General features: G+C 34.5%; 3 protein-coding genes across 5 annotated transcripts; 2 read left to right on the top strand and 1 right to left on the bottom strand.

Annotated features, from left to right (window-relative positions):
- The first annotated feature begins 2410 nt into the window (after nt 1-2410).
- Nucleotides 2411-7974, top strand: LOC111016496 (5-methyltetrahydropteroyltriglutamate--homocysteine methyltransferase). Its single transcript, XM_022291922.2, has 12 exons — nt 2411-2679; nt 3416-3769; nt 3881-3968; nt 4836-4963; nt 5073-5464; nt 5563-5726; nt 5958-6038; nt 6141-6307; nt 6401-6506; nt 6615-6865; nt 6961-7162; nt 7368-7974. The coding sequence occupies exons 1-12, from the start codon at nt 2504-2506 to the stop codon at nt 7734-7736; spliced, it is 2478 nt and encodes an 825-aa protein (XP_022147614.1). The 5' UTR covers nt 2411-2503; the 3' UTR covers nt 7737-7974.
- Nucleotides 7975-8575: 601 nt separating this feature from the next.
- Nucleotides 8576-11075, bottom strand: LOC148210612 (uncharacterized). Its single transcript, XM_088124897.1, has 2 exons — nt 10870-11075; nt 8576-9719 (listed from the first exon to the last, which is right to left on the bottom strand). Exons 1-2 carry the CDS (start codon nt 10961-10963, stop codon nt 8761-8763), a joined length of 1053 nt encoding a protein of 350 aa, XP_087981023.1. The 5' UTR covers nt 10964-11075; the 3' UTR covers nt 8576-8760.
- Nucleotides 11076-13674: 2599 nt separating this feature from the next.
- LOC111016497 (protochlorophyllide-dependent translocon component 52, chloroplastic) lies at nt 13675-19274 on the top strand. 3 transcript variants are annotated; one of them, XM_088125567.1, is made up of 8 exons: nt 14008-14147; nt 14228-14354; nt 15676-15863; nt 16384-16473; nt 16565-16775; nt 17121-17315; nt 17731-17918; nt 18749-19274. In XM_088125567.1, exons 1-8 carry the CDS (start codon nt 14083-14085, stop codon nt 19002-19004), a joined length of 1320 nt encoding a protein of 439 aa, XP_087981693.1. In that variant the 5' UTR covers nt 14008-14082; the 3' UTR covers nt 19005-19274. The 3 variants fall into 3 exon arrangements, with proteins under 3 accessions (XP_022147615.1, XP_087981693.1, XP_087981694.1); XM_022291923.2 differs by having other exon boundaries at nt 13675-14354; XM_088125568.1 differs by lacking the exons at nt 14008-14147; nt 14228-14354; nt 15676-15863; nt 16384-16473 and adding an exon at nt 16493-16530 and having other exon boundaries at nt 16565-16753; nt 17135-17315.
- Nucleotides 19275-19690: the final 416 nt, after the last annotated feature.

Below are 19690 nucleotides of genomic sequence, written 5' to 3'. Positions count from 1 at the left end.
ATAATAGTAATCAAATCATATAGTTTTTGTTTTGCATTTTGGTCCTATCATTGATTTATAATTAGTAATCTTGTCAACATCTTGTCAATATTTATTTTAGATTCATTTGTCTAAGTAGAGAACATATTTAACATATCAAAGTTTGAATTAATAAATTTAATTATAATATATTGTCCAATAAAATTTGATACTCTGGATAGTTTTGTGATATTAAGTCAATAATAAAACAATGATTAAAATGGTCTTCATAAAAAAAGTAGGTGAATTGGCATAAAAAGAAAGACTTGTAACTTGTAAGGCCAGAGAATTGAGAGATTGAAATGTTTGTTGTCTTGGTGGCCAACCACAACCACTACTTGTCCCACCAACTTTGTACTTTCAATGTTAAGTAAAATGAAGGGAAAAATACATTTTTGATCCCTGAAGTTTGGGGTAAGTGTTAATTTGGTCATGAAGTTTCAAAATGAACATTTTTTGTCCCTAAGTTTGGGGTTGGTGTCAATTTGGTCCTTTAAGTTTCAAAATAAACACTTTTTGTCTCTAAAGTTTGAAAATTTGTTCTAAATGATCCTCAAGTGTTCTTTGACCGTTAGTTGACTTAACGGAAAAATGACCTAGCAATTAACATGTGACTAGTTAGGGACCAAATTGAAAAGTAAATTAAAAAAGTCCAGTCACTCATTAATTGTCACGTCATTTTTTCGTTAAGTCAAAGAATGGTTAACGACCCTTTAGAACCAAATTTCAAACTTTAAGAACCAAAAGTGTTCATTTTGAAACTCAGAACCAAATTGACACCAACTCCAAATCTCACGACAAAAAATGTTCATTTTGAAACTTCGGTACCAAATTGACACCTACCCCAAATCTCAGGAACCAAAAATGTATTTTTTTCAAAAACTAATTATTTGATTTGTATACTTTAGAATTTAGAAAATAAGCTTCAATTTTAGTTCACGAATTTACTTGCTTCAAACTACAAATTCATTGCCAAATGACTTATTTCAAGGTATATTGTTCATTTTCAAAAGGTCGAATGTCCAATTCTCCGTGTCACTGCAAATTTACTAAGTTCATGACTCTTCTTTGAATAAAAAAGACTATAAATCTTGATTTCCTGAACGTACTAAAATTGAACTCGAATGTCTAAAATTGATTCTATAGCACCATGTGAACGTTTTTCATACTACACAAACTTAAGCTCAATGGATTATATATGAAATTGTAATAAAATTGTATACATATTGTTATGGAGAACGAAAATGACCCGAAACGAGACAAGGAGTTGAAGTCTGATTAGGGAAGACCGGCCCGGGACATAACGGGCCGGCCAAAAGAGTGACCTAACGCCGGGGCAGAGAACGAGAAAAGCGACCAGAGGGAAGCCCACTGAGCCACGAAGGGCTCGGCCCCGACCCGGTGCTCAGCCCCGATCCGGTGCTCGGTCCCGACCCGGGGCTCGGTCCACGGCCCAGCCAGTGATCCCCCGTCTTTGATCGACGATGTCGCCCAGGCCCTGCAACGGTGAATTAGGGTTAGCTACAGAAGATTCTGGAACAACTTCACGCTATAAGTATTGATCCAGCCTTAGAGGTATGGAGGGAAGAGAGTTGACTACATTTACGTTATTCTCTTACTAACTTAAGCATCGGAGCCCGTGTTACTAGAGTCACACCGGTTTAGCTCGATTTGATTTTGCAGGTACTAGTCCCGGATGAACAAGTTTGGTGGATGCGAGGTAGTGAACCGGAGAACCGAAATCCACGCATCAACACATATGAATATATATCTCTCTCTTTTAGTATAATATTTTATATATTTTTTTTTTTGGTAAAAAAATGACTGATTAAAAATACTTGAAAACAATTCCACGGTGTAATATTATATATCAAATTTTCATGACATAAAAGAGAAGTGTTTTTTGGATTAAACATTTAATGTCTTAAACTATAAGAACATACAATACTGGCAGAAGAATGTTTGAAAACTAATTTGGACCACATTTTCTCGAAGCAAAAATTACGCACAAACATATTTGGTTTACTGTTTTCGAACATTGATTAATACTCCACTAAAATCATATCTTATGCACAAGTTTTAAAAACTTCAAAATTGATCAAACCATACAAGTACATCAACCCCAAATTTTGATTTCACAAACCCATGTTCATTCTCACATCAAAACACAAAACAAATGGACCAGGAGGCATAAATCTCCCATAAATTTGGATTTGGGTCATCACCCATCACCAAGCAATGAGCTTTCCCCCCCAAAATGTAATAAATAATCAGAATTCATGGCTGTAAAAGAAGAGGACGGTGAAGAAAGAACAACATATGGATATAATTTGCAATAGTGACTGCAAAACCCGGCCCCGATTTTGGATCTCGCGGGTGGGTTGGTGGTGATGTGAGAGAGAGAGAAAGAGGATTTCAGGGTTGGTTGGTTTTTGGTAGGGATGAGAGAGAGAGAGAGAGAGAGAGAGAGAGATTGGGGGTATAAATGAACCATCATCAACTTTCACTGAAATCCCACGAGCCCTTCGCAAAATCATCGGCTTCTTCCATTATAGCACTGAGAAGAGGAGCAATTTCACCGTTTCCGTATCTCCTTTTCTCATCAATCCACCATCTTCCCTCCCGTCGCTTATCAATTCGCACCACTTCCACCGTTATTAGGTAACTTTTTTTATTCTCTCTCTGACTCGTGCTTCATTTCTGTTGTATGGACTCTCTTGGGCTCGTTTTTTGCCTCGTTTTATGATATGGGTATGGACTATGGAGGCTACTTTCAGTCTGATTCTTTGGAATTAAGCTTCAAAAGACCCAGTGAGTAATGAAATTTTGGGGGTTTTATGAAATGATGTTAGCTCAGCGGAAATGGATGAACATGAAGGGCTCTGACTGTTTGTTTCTGGGTTCCAAAGTTATTGTTTCTTTTTCTAGATGTTCTTTCTTTAAGGATTCGAGTTTGAGGAGCTCTGTAGTTTCTTTTCATTTCTTTCCTGTTGTCCACTGATTTGGCTACATATGGTGTTTTGGTTGTTCTGTCTCACCAATTCGATTTGTTTATATGTCATTTTGATATGAATTCAAGCTCCATAAGATCTGAACTAATTAGGTTTTTTGATTGGTTCTTCATCTTAAAATTTTCTTTGTTGATGGATGATTATTTTGAATTATGGTGACATCTTTTGAAATGAAGTAATTAATTTTGCTTTCAGAAATTTAGTTTGTAAGATTTTCCCCCTAATAATTGGTGAGAACCTAATGAAGGAATGAAGTCCTCGATACTACAATTATCAAAAGAAGAAAAAAAAACTGTTGTAGTTTTAACGATGACTTCATTTTTATAGTTTTATTATTTTTTCTTAGTTAATGAAAAGGAATGTCTTGTCTTGACTTTATGTAACAGAGCCATGGCATCCCACATTGTTGGTTATCCTCGCATCGGTCCGAAGAGAGAACTTAAATTTGCCTTGGAGTCTTTCTGGGATGGGAAGAGCAGTGCTGATGACTTGCAGAAGGTGGCTGCTGATCTCAGGTCATCTATCTGGAAGCAGATGGCTGATGCTGGAATCAAGTTCATCCCTAGCAACACTTTTTCGTATTATGATCAAGTGCTCGACACTGCAACTATGCTCGGTGCTGTTCCTCCAAGATATGGATGGAATGGCGGTGAGATCGGATTTGACACCTACTTCTCCATGGCTAGAGGGAATGCTTCAGTTCCTGCTATGGAAATGACAAAGTGGTTTGACACCAACTAGTAAGTGAAAAACTATATGCATTTCGCAACCTTTTTATGGTAGTTATATTTGTAAGACTACTATTTGCTGATGATGTTAGGAATCTAAATGACACCCGTGTTTTATTACAGTCATTACATTGTTCCCGAGTTGAGTCCAGATGATAAATTCATTTATGCATCTCACAAAGCAGTAAACGAGTACAAGGAAGCAAAAGCTGTAAGTTTCTTATGCCTCTCTGTTTTTAACTTAAAAGGAAATGATATGCTGATTTTGGAAAATTGTGGTGGGTTCAAGTTGCATTTGGATAAGGCGTGTTGTTCGAGGAAGGATGTCACTGGATTGCTCTTGTATTTTTTCAGAAAAGAATTTCAGAGTCTTGTTAACCTATGAATAGTAGTATAAGTTGACTAAAATTTTTATTTTTATTTCTTATTTTAATGAAAAACCAAACGTTAAACATGAAAAGAAATACAAGGGCATACAAAAAATCAACCCCACAAAAAGGTGTCCTAAAATCCGAAAGACTAAGGCTTAATCGATTATTACTAAGAAAGATTTCATCTATCCTTGAACATATTAACAAACATCCATTCGCTTTTCAAGTTTGATTAATTTATTTCTTTCCTTATAGTTGTCTGTTACTTCTTTTGATTCGGTGCTTTTTTCAGTAAAAAAAAAAGTGAAACTAAAAAACCTAAGCTTTTATTGGGAATAACAAAAGAGACCCGCTGCCTTTTTTGTTTCTGGTTTTTGACCACTTGTTCTACCTTTCTAATGCATACAGCTATTTTATACTTTATCTTCTATAATAGTAACTCTCAAGTGGTATCTTGACTTTATCATGTCATAGAACCTTATTTTTTAGCCATATTTACATCCTATACCAGATGCTTTATTAGAAAATGCTATGCTTTTAGCATAAGAATTCTTTCAGGTGAAGAATAATTGAATAAATGAATGGATAGCTAACAATATGCTATGAAACTTCGTAATATTTTAAGTTCCATTATGAAATTTCAATTCTAAGCATATTAAGCATTTTTGTTACTTTTTTTCCCTTATATTCCCCACTCTTTTATGCAGCTTGGAGTTGACACCATCCCGGTTCTTGTTGGTCCCGTATCCTTCTTGGTTCTATCAAAACCAGCCAAGGGAGTTGAGAAATCCTTTTCACTTCTCTCTCTAATTGACAAGATTCTTCCCGTTTACAAGTTAGTATTCTTTTTTCCTAATTTTGAAGTTCATATAATTTACATATTTGCCATTTTATCTTGGTTCCAATGTCTTCATCTTCTTATGAACTGTTATTGGTGCCTGCAGAGAAGTTGTTTCAGAGCTGAAGGCCGCTGGTGCCACCTGGATTCAATTTGACGAGCCTACACTCGTGAAAGATCTTGATGCTCACCAGTTACAAGCATTTGCTCATGCCTACTCAGAGCTGGAGTCTGTCTTGTCCGGTTTGAATGTTCTGATTGAGACATATTTTGCTGACGTTCCTGCTGAGGCATACAAGACTCTCACTTCTTTGAAGGGTGTATCTGGTTATGGGTTTGATCTAGTTCGTGGAACACAGACCTTCGATCTGATCAAAAGTGGATTCCCTTCTGGAAAATATCTCTTTGCGGGTGTGGTTGATGGAAGGAACATTTGGTCAAACGACCTTCAAGCTTCCCTCAATACCTTGCAGGCATTAGAAAACGCCGTCGGGAAAGGTCTGTTTCATAATTTGCTAGTATATTTTAGATTAGCTCAAGTTCATTTTTAAGCTATTAAGAGTGGTAACTTATGCTGTTTCTTGTGTCGTTTACAGAAAAAATTGTTGTCTCCACTTCGTGTTCTCTTCTTCACACTGCTGTTGATCTGGTGAACGAAACGAAATTAGATGATGAAATTAAGTCCTGGCTTGCTTTTGCTGCGCAGAAAGTTATTGAAGTTAATGCCTTGGCCAAGGCACTCTCTGGGAAAAAAGATGAGGTACTTTATGTGTCTGATTTTGTCCGAACTTAGATTCAGACTCCATGGTGATTACTTATTTAGGATATTTGTTCCGATACTCGGGCATGAAAAAAAATATATAACCCCCTTCCCTCCAAAGAGAATATAATAAAATAAAACAACCTTATACGAGACAATAAGTGGAAACCTATCATTGGTTGGGAACTGAAAATATGGAAATTTTGAGCTTATAACTGTCATTTCCTCCAGGCATATTTTTCTACCAATGCTGCAGCTCAAGCTTCAAGGAAATCGTCCCCAAGAGTGACAAATGAGGCTGTCCAAAAGGCTGTAAGAAATTTTCTAAAGTACTACATTAGTATCATCTCGTAAGATCTCTTTATATTTGTGCATATCATGCGCTTAACCCGATTTCTGTTTCGTCTTGCTTAGGCTGCTGCTCTGAAGGGCTCTGACCACCGCCGGGCAACGAATGTAAGTGCTAGGTTAGATGCTCAGCAGAAGAAGTTGAACCTTCCAATGCTTCCTACCACAACAATTGGATCCTTCCCTCAGACGATGGATCTTAGAAGAGTGCGACGTGAATTCAAAGCAAAAAAGTACAACTTCTTGTCTTTGAATGTGGAGTTGTTTGTCCTAAAAAAATTCTGGTGTTATTAATTTTAAGATAATTTTGCTTCTTGTTTCTTTAGGATCTCCGAGGAAAACTATGTCAGCTCTATCAAGGAGGAAATTAATAAAGTTGTTCAGCTTCAGGAAGAGCTCGATATCGATGTCTTGGTGCACGGTGAGCCAGAGGTAAGGGTTTGTCTCGAATGAATGCTGAAGTAGATTTCATTTAACTAACCATATATTGTCATAGGTAAAAGAACTGTGGCAATCTTATTACTTTTGTTAATATCTCAGAGAAATGATATGGTTGAGTACTTTGGAGAGCAATTGTCTGGCTTTGCCTTCACTGTCAATGGTTGGGTCCAATCCTACGGGTCCCGTTGCGTTAAGCCACCTATCATCTATGGTGATGTCAGTCGTCCAAAACCTATGACCGTCTTTTGGTCATCAATGGCTCAGAGCATGACGAAACGACCTATGAAGGGAATGCTTACTGGTCCAGTTACAATCTTGAACTGGTCTTTTGTTAGAAATGACCAACCAAGGTATGATAATATAAAGAATCTCACTTCCGTTTCTTGATGCTCTGGTTGGCTGAGGGCGGTCATTAACTCAGATATACCTCTGCGGTTTTTTATAGGTTCGAGACGTGCTATCAAATTGCCTTAGCCATTAAGGACGAGGTTGAGGATCTTGAGAAAGCTGGCATCACTGTGATCCAGATTGATGAGGCAGCACTGAGAGAAGGTTTGCCTCTCCGAAAATCCGAGGAAAATTTCTACTTGAATTGGGCCGTTCATTCATTCCGAATCACCAACTGCGGTGTTCAAGATACTACACAGGTTCTTTTCTTCTCTCTTTTAACGATCTCTCATAAAATTGGTTTGGCCTGTTTCTAGGCTTTGTAATGTGTTGTTTTTTATTGTCTGGATGTTCAACTTGTGGATCATTTGATCACAACTGTATAAAAACAGCAGTGTTTGCGTTTAACATTCCTATTGAACATTGGTCAATGACACGGAAAACTTACGATTTTGATGACTGCAGATCCATACCCACATGTGCTACTCGAACTTCAACGACATCATCCATTCAATAATCGACATGGATGCTGATGTGATCACCATTGAGAATTCCAGATCGGATGAGAAGATTCTGTCTGTGTTCCGTGAGGGAGTAAAATACGGTGCTGGAATCGGACCTGGAGTCTACGACATCCATTCGCCCCGTATCCCTTCAACCGACGAAATTGCTGACAGGATCAACAAGATGCTTGCAGTTTTGGAAAGCAACATCCTCTGGGTGAACCCCGACTGCGGTCTCAAGACCCGTAAGTACACCGAAGTCAAGCCTGCCCTCCTCAACATGGTCGCTGCTGCCAAGCTCCTCCGCTCGCAACTGGCCAACGCCAAGTGAATTTGAACACTGCAGAATTCTACACACTTCAGGAAAAAACAAGCTTAAAGTTTGAATAAGATTTTGGCCTTCTGTTGAAATGATCTTGTTGTTCTCTTTTTCTAGGAGTGTCTTCACTTTCTTAGGTAAGTAAATGAGATATGTAATCAAATTCCCAATGTGGCTTTTGTTGAAAGCATTTAAAAATTCTGTGTTTTTCATCAGTTTTTTCTCATTAAAGCCATTGTTTTGCCTTGCATTCTTATATTAGTTGCATTCCCTTCTTTGTTTCCAGTATTTTAAAATATGTGTTTAGGAGTAAATTTGAAATTTGAATTTCAAATTAAAATATTATTCAATATGTATTTAGGAATATATTTGTAAACTAGTTAAAAACTCAATATTTAGTTTAATCTAAAATAATATTAATTAATTTGTTCATATATTTTTTTTTATAAATTTTATATAATTATTATTTTAAAATGTTATATAATTTATAATATATTATATTTTAAATGTTTTAATTTAAAAAAATAAAATAAAATGAATTTATAACCTGAAATAATATATATTTATCAAAAAAAAATTTGTTTAATATAGTTTTTGTATTTTAATGTTTCAAATTCAAAATATAAAAACAATGAAAACAATTTTAAACAACAAATATGTCAAAATCATTTAAGATCTGTTTGATTGGAAACTCGAATTCTGTAAATATTCTAATAAAAACTTTAATAAATATATTACTTTATATTATAAATTCATTTTATATTTGTTAAAATTAAAACATGTAAAATATAATATTCTAAATTCTATAATCTTGTAAAATAATAATTATATAAAATTTATAAAAAAGAATATTAATAAAATAATTAATATAAATTTAGATTAAACTAAATATTTAGTTAATAATTAAGTTTTACAGATATACTGCTAATCACACAAGAATGTACGGTAAAATGTTGTAGAAGAATAGTATAGAAATTTTATTCCAATGTTTTTGAATCTAAAAACTCAGTTGTTCCATTATCCAATCCAATCATCTTCACAATTCTCCCTCCACGTTCCCTTTCTTTGTAACATTGAGATATAAAATCACAAAAGCCACAACCCCCAAAACCAGAGCCGCCATTGTTGTCCTCCTCACCTCCTTCAACTTGTATCCACTTCTTCCCTCTTCCACCATTTCCCCTCTCCTCTTCTTCCCCCTCCTCTCTGCTGCAACCCCACCTTCCTTATCCCCCCTTCCATGGCCGCCGCCTCCCTCCTCCTCCGCCATTTTTGATCCACTTCCTTCTTTCACCTGCTCTGCCATTTTTGACCCACTTCCTTCTTTCTCCTCCTCTGCCATTTTTGACCCAGTTCCTTCTTTCTCCTCCTCTGCCATTTTTGACCCAACCCCTTCTTTCTTCTCCAAGGCATCTTTCAGTTTTGGATCTGCTTCTGATTTCCCATCTGTTTGTTTCTGATCAGTCCTGTTCTTCACAGCAGCTTCTTGAACCGGCTGGGGCTTCTCGGCGGATTTTTGAGTCCTCGGCGGCGCTCCGGCCGCCTCCGTCGGCTTCGGCGGCTCCTCGTTCTTGGGGGGAGGGGTGGATTGTTTCCCAATTGCCTTTGGTTTGGATTTGTCATTTCGGCTCTTTGAGGCATTTTGTCGAACAGGTGGTGGGTCCACGGTGGGTTTCGCGGCGGTGGGCTTCGGAGCCTCGGCCGGCGGTAAGGTTTCGGACTTGTGTTTTGCGGCGGCTGCCGGCGGTAGGGTTTCGGCCTTGGGTTTTGGGTTTTCCGGTCGGTTATTGGAACTGGCGGTGGGTTTTTTGGGCTGCCTCACGTACAGAACGCCATCCGTCAATTTGGCGGAGATTTTGTCGGAGTCGGCGTCGGCGGGAACCTCGATTTCCTTTTGAAATCGGAGCCACTTGCCTGTTCCGAGCTTCCGTTCGCCGGAGATCCTCAGTTTCCCGGTGGACGTCACCTGAACTTTCAGTTCGTTGCTTTTGAAACCTGCAGAAAAACATAACTCGCACCCCGATAAATTTTGGCTTGGCTTTTTTTTTCCCCTTATAAAAAACATTAACTTCGAAAAAAGTAAAGGAGAAATTTTAAAATTTACAAAAAAAAAATAAAAAATAGCCCAATTTAAATTAAACTAAAACTCAAATGTAACAATATATATATATATATATATATATATATATGTATATGTTTATGGATTTTAAAAATACATATACTTTATGATATGGAGTAAAAAATTTCAATTTTTGTATTCTCGAGAATCCAATTTAAGTTAGTATTATATTTTAAGTAAATCTTATTAATTAGTCTCCGTTTCTAGAACCTTTCCTCTAGATTTGTTAGAAACATATTATTTTAAATAAATAATTTTTTTAAATACAGCGTAATGTTTAAAATTATATAGACATATTATAATATAAATTTGATGTAAAGCATATTAAGAAACGCTTTTATACAAAAAGAAAGAGTATATCAAGATAAGTTAAAAATCTCGTATTAATATTTTGGTCTCAGGCATTTTTAGTTCTTTTTTAATTTTTGTCTTTCTATTTAGAACTTTAATTCATTTTTTTTATCTTTGTAGTTTTAAAATATTCGTTTGATCTATGCACTTTTAAAAAGGGATAATTTTTATTCCTATTTGCAAAAAAATTAATACAAATTTTATACACAATGAGAAATTGTTTAATATAATAAAGATACTATTACATTTTAAAAAATATATTGAAGGTAGGGTCGTGTTAAAATTATGATAGAAAAAACGAGATTAAAAGTTAAAATAAGAAATCAAAATATTCATTTTAAAAGAGTTAAGGAACCAAACGAACATTTCAAAATTATAAAAATTAAAATGAAGTATTTAATATCAAGTAACATTGCATTTCAAAAATATATTGATTGCTGTTTTGTGTTAAAATTAAGAATAGAAAAAATAAAATGAAAAATCAAAATAGGGAATTAAAATGATAATTTTTAAAAATACAACTATCAAAATGTAGAGCTATAGTGACTAAAATTGAAAATAGTATTTTTAAACTTATATTTATAGCATTTTTATTACAAGGAATATATAAATTAACTTTCAAAATAGTTTAAAGGCGCGGAAAGAATTAGAAGAGAGATGAGATGAACGGCAAACCTAAGAGCGGAACGATAAGAACATGGGAATCGGGATGATGAAGCCAATCAAATCGAGGCTCAAAATCCTGGTAACTTTTTCCCGAAGAATTCATCGCCGTCGCCTTCGCAGGTAAATTCCAATTTCTCCTCCTGTTCACGGCGATTTCGATCGATGTCTTTGGTTGCCTCTGTCTGCGATTTTTATATCGAATGAATCGTTTGCGATCTTGATTCGAAGTCTGGAGTTGAATTTGCGATCGCAAATAGGAATTTCTTTAGGATTAGTAATTCCTCGATTGAAGCTTTCTTTGTTTGAGGCCGAGGGTTTTTGATCACTTCGTCCATTGGTAAAGTGAAGATTCTTTGTTTGTTTATTTCTGAAGTGGAGAATCTTTCTGTATGAACACTGCTGGATTAAAATTATTAATCCTCCTTATGAGCAGAGCCACTCTTTGTTCACAATTGGTGCAAGAAACTGAAAATTCCACTGTGTGATCCATTTTTTAAGCTTCAACTCTTCTGTAGTAAAGGTGAATTTTTATTTTTATTTATTTATTTATTTTATTGTTATTATTTTCTTTTTGTCTAAGTTTGACTAAGGATTCATATATATTTGAGAGGATCGCAGTGTAGAGTTGTTAAGAATTCAAACATGTTTTTTAGGAAAAAAAAAAAGCTCAGTAAGGATAAGTATAATATTTTAAGACCTAAGTAAAAAAACGGGACTCTCTTGATTTTAGCTTTTTATTGTTGAAAATTTTATATATATATATATATATTTTTTTTTTTTTTTTGTTTTTAAAAAATATATTTGAACTTTTACCCAAAATTTAAAAATAAAAACAAGGTTTTGAAAATGATTGTTTTTTTAGTTCTGGAATTGTAGTTTGGATTTTGAAAAATAAATAAATGCAAATTAAAGAAATATACTGAAAGTAATGTTTATAAAGTTTAATTTTCAAAAATAGGAAATAAAAAATAAAAATAAGTTTTCAATCTTGCCTAATTTTTTTTCAAATTTGTGCTCAAGGAATTTCTGACGTTTTATAAATTCATCGGTTATTTGTCTTAGCTGTTCGACTTAGGGTTAGGCATAATACATTTTTTCTTGTTGGGAGAACATGTACTCTCTTTTCGATCGAGGAAATGGCTTTCAAAACTCCTTTTTCCTTTTGAAAAATACAGGAGTGAAACAATCAACCTATTGATATTGGAAGAGTTAAAACGTTCTTCGAATGTATACTTTCTAGGTCCAATAAAATTCATAGATATAGGAAGAAATCGTGTCAAATAAATTGTTATTATGATTGTCATGTTATGTTAAAGAACGTTTTTATGAACGTATAAATGTTTTTATTAAAAAAAAAATTATGGCAATTGCTCTCATTTAGAGTAGGTATACACATACTGAAAAGTTAGGTGTATGGGTCTCGACTATAAAGGATGTCAACTATCATTTATTGGGTAAAGTCCTCAATGAAACCTATCTATGCACCACTTAATTTTTAGGTAGACTGAAGCGCTTTATCCAATGAGACTTGGCCTCTTCGTCGATCTAATTTTAGTCGATATCAATCTAATTAATACATTTTTTATTTGTAAGATATATTAAATTACCGAAATCAATTGTCTATTAAATATTAACTAACTCACTCATGGTAAGCAAGATTTTAAATGTCTATATCGATGGAAATGTCAATGTCTCAATTTCATAGAAATGTCGATGTAAATATTAATAAAATGTCGATATCGATGGATATTTATGAAAAAATTATAAAAATAAAATACTAAAAAAAATATTTAAATTAACAAATAACTGTCTAACCCTTTCTAAACAAGTTAAAAATGATTAATATTAATATTATGTTTATATTAGTAAAATTTTGTTGATATTTGTTATATTTTATCGATTTTTTTTGTAACATTATAGAAATGTCAATTACCCTCACGTTGATGTCGAACCCATAAATATACGGACATATCGATATGTCGATGGATATTTAAAATCATGTAGATAAGTACATTAGAAGTATTTATTTTTCAATAAATGTCATTAATTATTTAATTAAATTAAATTATTAACTAATTATTTATAACCACTTAATTGATATTAATTGTTTGTATTTAATTTTTGGTCAGATCATCAGTTAATGTTTACATTTACATAACAATTTAGCTCAAACATTATTCCTTATCGTAAAATGATGATAACAGGACCAAATATATACGTTTGATTACCATAAACTTCGAGCCAAAGCGAGCATAGCTCAACGGTAATTGACATATATCTCCAATCAAAAAATTATAAATTCAAATTCCCAACGTATTATACTAAAAACAATTGTTTTGTTGGTTCATTAATACTGCTTATCCGAGTGAATTTTATGCTCTCATTGGACGTTATTAGAAACTTTGTTCCAAAGCATTTGTTATTCATAAATATAAAGTAAACAACTTTTTAAAAATATTGTATCAAACTTAGGTCGATACATTTACATTTTTATAGGTTCACGTTCAACCTGAGTGAATCAATATTTTTATAATATCACAAACGAAATCGAAAAAGTATATAAAAATATGAATAAAATATTACTAACGTGGACATAATATTAATAAAAAAAATTTAACTAATTCGAAGGGTTTATTTATTAATTTAAATATTTTGATTAAAAGATTCTTTTGATTATTATGTTCTCATTAAAGTACAATTTAATTTATTAACTTCGAACTATAAAAATTTAATCTTTATACTTTAAGTGGTAACAATTTGATTTCTCTAACTATCACGAGTGATTCATTACTTGGGTATAGAGTCGGACCAAGGAAAAATCGAGAGAAAACAAGTTCAATTTACGTAATCGTCACCTGCGAATTAACTATCCTGTGTTTCCTGACGAGATTAAATTGCTGGACAATTCATGGCCACAAAGTTTTTCAAATCTACTTCACTTGCGTTCTTTCGAGAAATCCATGCAAGTCAAAGCTGCGGCCATGGAAGTTCTGAAATTCTCTTCTGCTCCACTCCACTCCACTGCCAAAGTGAACAAATACCGATTTCGGAATCAATGTTTTCAGGTTCATCTCTTACCTTCAACATCTTCTTTAACGATTCACAGACACAGTCGAAGATTCAAGCTCTGTGCAAACTCATCGCCCACCATTTCAACGGAATCTGCGAATCCGTTAGAGGTAGAGCCCGAGAGCGAACGGCGAGAGGAGAGATTCGATTGGTATGCGCAGTGGTACCCGGTTATGCCGATTTGTGACCTCGACAAGAGGGTGCCGCATGGGAAAAAGGTAATGGGGATCGATGTGGTGGTGTGGTGGGATCGGAATGAGAGTGCCTGGAAGGTGTTTGATGATGCGTGTCCCCACAGGTTGGCTCCGTTGTCTGAAGGAAGGATCGATCAATGGGGTAGATTGCAATGTGTTTATCATGGCTGGTGTTTTAATGGCTCCGGTGGTTGCAAATTTATCCCTCAGGCGCCCCCCGATGGTCCTCCGGTAAAGACTCTTCCTTCTTTCCCATGTGTTCTTTACTATTTAGCTTGAATCACAGATTTAGTCTAGGAAATTGTGGTTGTTTCTATTTAAACTTGTACTTATTTGAATTTGAATTGGGATTCTGTTGAGTCCCTGCTATTAACATTCCAAGCTAAATGGTGATTTGACATGAATATTGGACAAGCTTTAGTTGGCTTGACATTATTTAATAAATAAATGACAGAAGAAAATGTACAATTGAACAAAATTGAGCGACATGGTCTTCAAGCTTGAAGAAAATATTATGTTGTACATGTCGCTTTATTTTGTTCAATAAAACTTTGTCACGTCATCACGTCCTCCGGTAAAGACTCTTCCTTCTTTCCCATGTGTTCTTTACTATTTAGCTTGAATCACAGATTTAGTCTAGGAAATTGTGGTTGTTTCTATTTAAACTTGTACTTATTTGAATTTGAATTGGGATTCTGTTGAGTCCCTGCTATTAACATTCCAAGCTAAATGGTGATTTGACATGAATATTGGACAAGCTTTAGTTGGCTTGACATTATTTAATAAATAAATGACAGAAGAAAATGTACAATTGAACAAAATTGAGCGACATGGTCTTCAAGCTTGAAGAAAATATTATGTTGTACATGTCGCTTTATTTTGTTCAATAAAACTTTGTCACGTCATCATTTAGTTAAAGGTGTTAATGATAGAGATTACCTAGGATCAAACATTTCAAAGTTCAAGAAACTTTTTAAAGTTGGACACAACATTAAATTTATAATTTAATCTAACTGAAATCTGTATTAGTGAATCTTGTCATCTCATTGCTTTTTGTCCTATGATAATTTAGTTCCGTCAAACTTTGGAGAAACAATGCTTATTAAGAATCATCATTTCTATAAATGACAAACTATAAGAATAATGGAGCTCAATGGATTCGTTTCTTAATCGATATTACTGTAATCAAGCACTAGTTTTCTTCAATGCTGAAAGTTGTATGCATAAGGAACTTAGACTTGTTTATGAGTTTACAAGGACTAAAATTCTAAGCTGTTGGCGTATTTTGATTAGTAATCTCTTTTTTTTTTTTCTCAAGATTCTTCCTGGTGTTTTAACTTGGATTCAGAATTGGATTTTTCTTTCTATTTCTGTCATTATTGCATATTATTCTATTAGTGAGCAGTGTCCAGAATCTGAAGACGTATATTCAGAAGTTACCAAGATAGATCATAGTTTAATATGGTTACAGGATTAAGTATTGTGGTTATATTAGCCAACTTCTAAATATTTGGACAAGATTTGCTACTTTTCCTCCTGTGATATATTGCAGGTTCACACATCTAAAAGGGCATGTGTAGCAGTTTATCCTAGCATTGTGCAGAATGACATATTGTGGTTTTGGCCAAATAGTGATCCCCAGTACAAAGATATTTTGGTGAAGAAAAAACCCCCTTATATCCCTGAACTGGACGACCCGTCATATACCAAGTCAATGTGTAACAGAGATCTTCCATATGGGTATAAAGAGAGACAAATTGTCACTTTTAATTTTATGTATTTTATTTTATCTTGGTCAGTCCAGTGTAGAGGAGTTATGAAGGAAGTCATGTCGTATGTGGACGAACTTGGTGTGGAAATGTGTGGATCTAAGTGGCGTGGTAAAACTGTGCTTTTTTTCCCCCACTGAAAGAAAATTGATGTAAGCAGAGGAAATCCTATTTAACAGAAAGATTATGACCTTATTCTTCCAAGAATGGTTTAAGAGAGTCAGCTACTTAACTAATCTTCATAATTAAAAACCAGTATTTTATAGGTGGATCACATTGTAAAATACCGATTACAAGCTAATTAATGGTAGAACCAAAGAGGCCAAAATATACAAGATAACAATAACATTGATGAAATGAAAGGAGGAGCTCCAGTGCATAGAGAGGACCTCTCTGTTTAAGAAGTAACCTAGGAACCCACAATTCTTTATCCATTTCTATTTTTATTTATTTACTCAATTACTCTATGTTCTTTCTTTATGCACTTTCAGGTATGAAGTTTTGATTGAGAATCTTATGGACCCAGCACATGTCCCGTATGCCCATTATGGGATAATGGGAACGCAACAGCCGAAGAACAGATAAGTATTTTAGGGTGGAAAAAAACTCTTTAATATGTTTTTTTTTCTCAATCTCTAATGGGATCTAATGGCTAATATCCATGGACTTCACTGAGAAAGCAGATCGAGAAGGAGGCAAACCAATTGAAATTGTTGTGAGAGACTTAGATATATATGGCTTCATCAGTAATCAGACACTGGGAAGTAGCAAGTTTTTTGCACCTTGTTTGTATTACTCTTCTTTTAGTCTTGGTCCAATTTCTAAGGAAAAAAATCCAAAACTCCAAGACAATGGAACACTCTTGTCAGCTGAAAACAATACGGTAAGAAATCTAAAAAGAGCGATACTTAGGTGCTTATCGATCAACATCAATAAAAGTTAAACAACTTTTTAGTTTTTTTTTTTAAAAAAAAAGTATTTCTTTTTCTGCATTTCTCTTTCCTACTCGTCGGGACTTTAATGGTGGTTAGCATGGGTGTTGATCTGTGAGTACCTGAGTATTTTTCATTTATTGCACACATTTTTGGTGATGAAAAGTGTGTTACTCTTTAGCATTATCCGGATCCTTCCTTCTTTTAGGGTGAGTATTAATAATAAGGGTGAGCCTTTGCTTTTTATTTCTCTCCACTCTTTGGTATTACTTATGTTTCTTCTTTGGTTGTATCAGGTGACTCCAAACACATCACAAAAGAAAGGGATGCTAATATTTATGTGTATTCCCGTTAGTCCGGGTAAAAGCAGAGTAATATTTGTATTTCCAAGAAACTTTGCTGTATGGATGGACCGAATTATTCCGAGATGGATGTTCCATGTGGGACAAAACCTCATTTTAGATTCGGATTTGTATCTTCTCCATGTGGAGGTAATGACTATCATATTTTCAGCACATTGCCTAAGTTTTTCGAAGTATAGATCAAACTTTTACTATGGCTGAGTTATTCCTCCAGTAATGTTCGGTAGTGTTGGACTTGCTGATAATATTTGAAAGTACTGGATGGTTAGAAAGTTTAGGGAATTACCCTCATTATATTATGAAATGAACTTCAATAGGAATATTATGAAAAAAGCTTATTAACAACATTAGTGCAGTTGGAGAAGAAAAATTTGTTTTGAAACGAGCTTCAATCTTACTGTTTTCTATTGTTTTACTGTTTTCACCATTTTACATGTCTGTTTCGCTGTTGGAAGAACTTCACCATCACCATTAAAGAGCTCTCTTCTCTTGGATGAACTTTTATGAATTCGTATTCATATAATTATTTTGAGCACATTTACAGGAGAGGAAGATATTGGATATCGGCCCTTTAAATTGGCAGAAAGCTTGTTTCGTGCCAACAAAGTCCGACGCCATAGTGGTTGCTTTCAGAAGGTGGTTGAACAAATATTCAGATGGTCATGTTGATTGGAGAGGCAAGTTCAGTGGCAGTCTTCCCCCATCGCCTCCAAAGGAACAGCTGATGGACAGGTAACTCTTTCGCAGCTCATTCAATTCAATTCATAAACTATAAACTCCGATATCTTTGAGACCATAGTCCAGATCATGGCGGTCACAATTCACCTACCTTAGATCTAATATCCTACGAGTTTTTTATTTTCAAATGAATTTGTCTCATCAGTTTAGTTGATCCAAAGAGTAGTGCTTCGCAAAAGTCTCTGTGACTTGTTGAATGCGGTTTGACACGGATTTCTTTCCGCTCCAATGCCAGAGACAAACATATCCTTGACGCCCATTTTATATTATCTAAGCTTTTAAGAAATGGAGCTTTCATTAAGACAAATGAAAGAATACACAAGGGCCTACAAAAAACAAGTCCAACAAGAGGAAGTCTAAACCTACGAAAAGGAGCTCCAATCTAAAAAAAACACCTGAACGTTATTACGAAACTCCCAAGTAGCCTCTCAAAACTTCTCTAATCCTCTAAAAACTCTATGGTTTCTCTCTATCCTATACCCCACAAAATGGCGAAAAAACATGTCTGCCAAGAATTTTGCCATGCTCCTGAAAGGGGTACATCAAAACCTCCTCCACTATCCCTCTGTAATCTCAATTTCTCGCCTTGGAGACTACAAAAGACTCGCAAAACTGCCCCCATAACGACTGAGTAAACTAGCACCTCGAAAGGATGTGATCAAGATCCCCACCTGCATTTTCTATCGTCTAAGTTTCACTACCATCAAAAGTTCTGCAAATAACCTCCTTTCCTGTCATGTTTTTGCACTCTGTTTTGTATTTCATGTTCATATATTTGTCATGCCCGAACAAAACTGAAAGTCGGAAGCGGGGGACTGTTTCAGGTACTGGTCTCATGTGGTGAACTGCAGCAGTTGTAGGGTGGCATGCAAGGGTCTGAATGCACTAGAAGTTGTGTTGCAGGTCATCTCCATTGCTTCACTTGGAATTTTTGCATCAACAAAGCAGAGTTTGGTATCAGCAGCTGCTAGAAATGTGATGGTGGCTATGGCTATTCTCTGCTTTGCTGCTTCAAGGTGGCTGTCTCACTACATTTACAAAAACTTCCACTTCCATGATTACAACCATGCCCTTCGTTGAAATTACCGTTATGCCCTTTGATGAAATTACCACTATGCCCTTTGATGAAAGCTTTATAGATGCTGACACAGATACAAACTAATAGAAGAAGCATATGTATTTATTTATGAAATAAACTATTTTCTAATTGTATTTAACAGAAATTCTTAGTCCATAGTTTGATTTGATGATATTACCATTATGCCCTTTGAAGATGTTGATTGAAGGATCAGAACTTGGTTGCCTCAATGTAATTTTACAAAGGCTACTTTCAGTCTTTCACCATTCCAAGCAGTAGTTCTTTTTTTTTTTTTTTGAGAGACCATTTATTCAGAACAGTAAAAGCACCAAACAAGTAGAAAAAATTCTCTGTAAATTAATTAGTGAAATGAAATTTAATATGTATTTTTAGAAATGTCATAAATTTTTTATTTATTATTTTTTACAAATATGGTACAGTGTGATTTAATCACATTTAAATATGAGTTTTATTTAAATTTGGATTGTGTTTTATGAAATTAAAAAAATATTTTTTTTTCTTTTTCTGCATAGCCCTAAACCTCGATACACTTATACCTATATATATATAATCTAAACTTTACGCACAATAACAATGACGATTTGTAAAGCTTAGAGACCAAATTGAAACTTTTAAAATCATAGGGAATAAATTGAAACTAAGCTCAAACTATAGGAACTAAATAGAA

Source organism: Momordica charantia (assembly GCF_013281855.1).
Source record: "Momordica charantia cultivar OHB3-1 chromosome 6 unlocalized genomic scaffold, Mcharantia_2.0 BLBB01000006.1, whole genome shotgun sequence".
NCBI lineage: Eukaryota > Viridiplantae > Streptophyta > Magnoliopsida > Cucurbitales > Cucurbitaceae > Momordica > Momordica charantia.
This window is presented reverse-complemented; position numbering and strand designations above follow the sequence as displayed.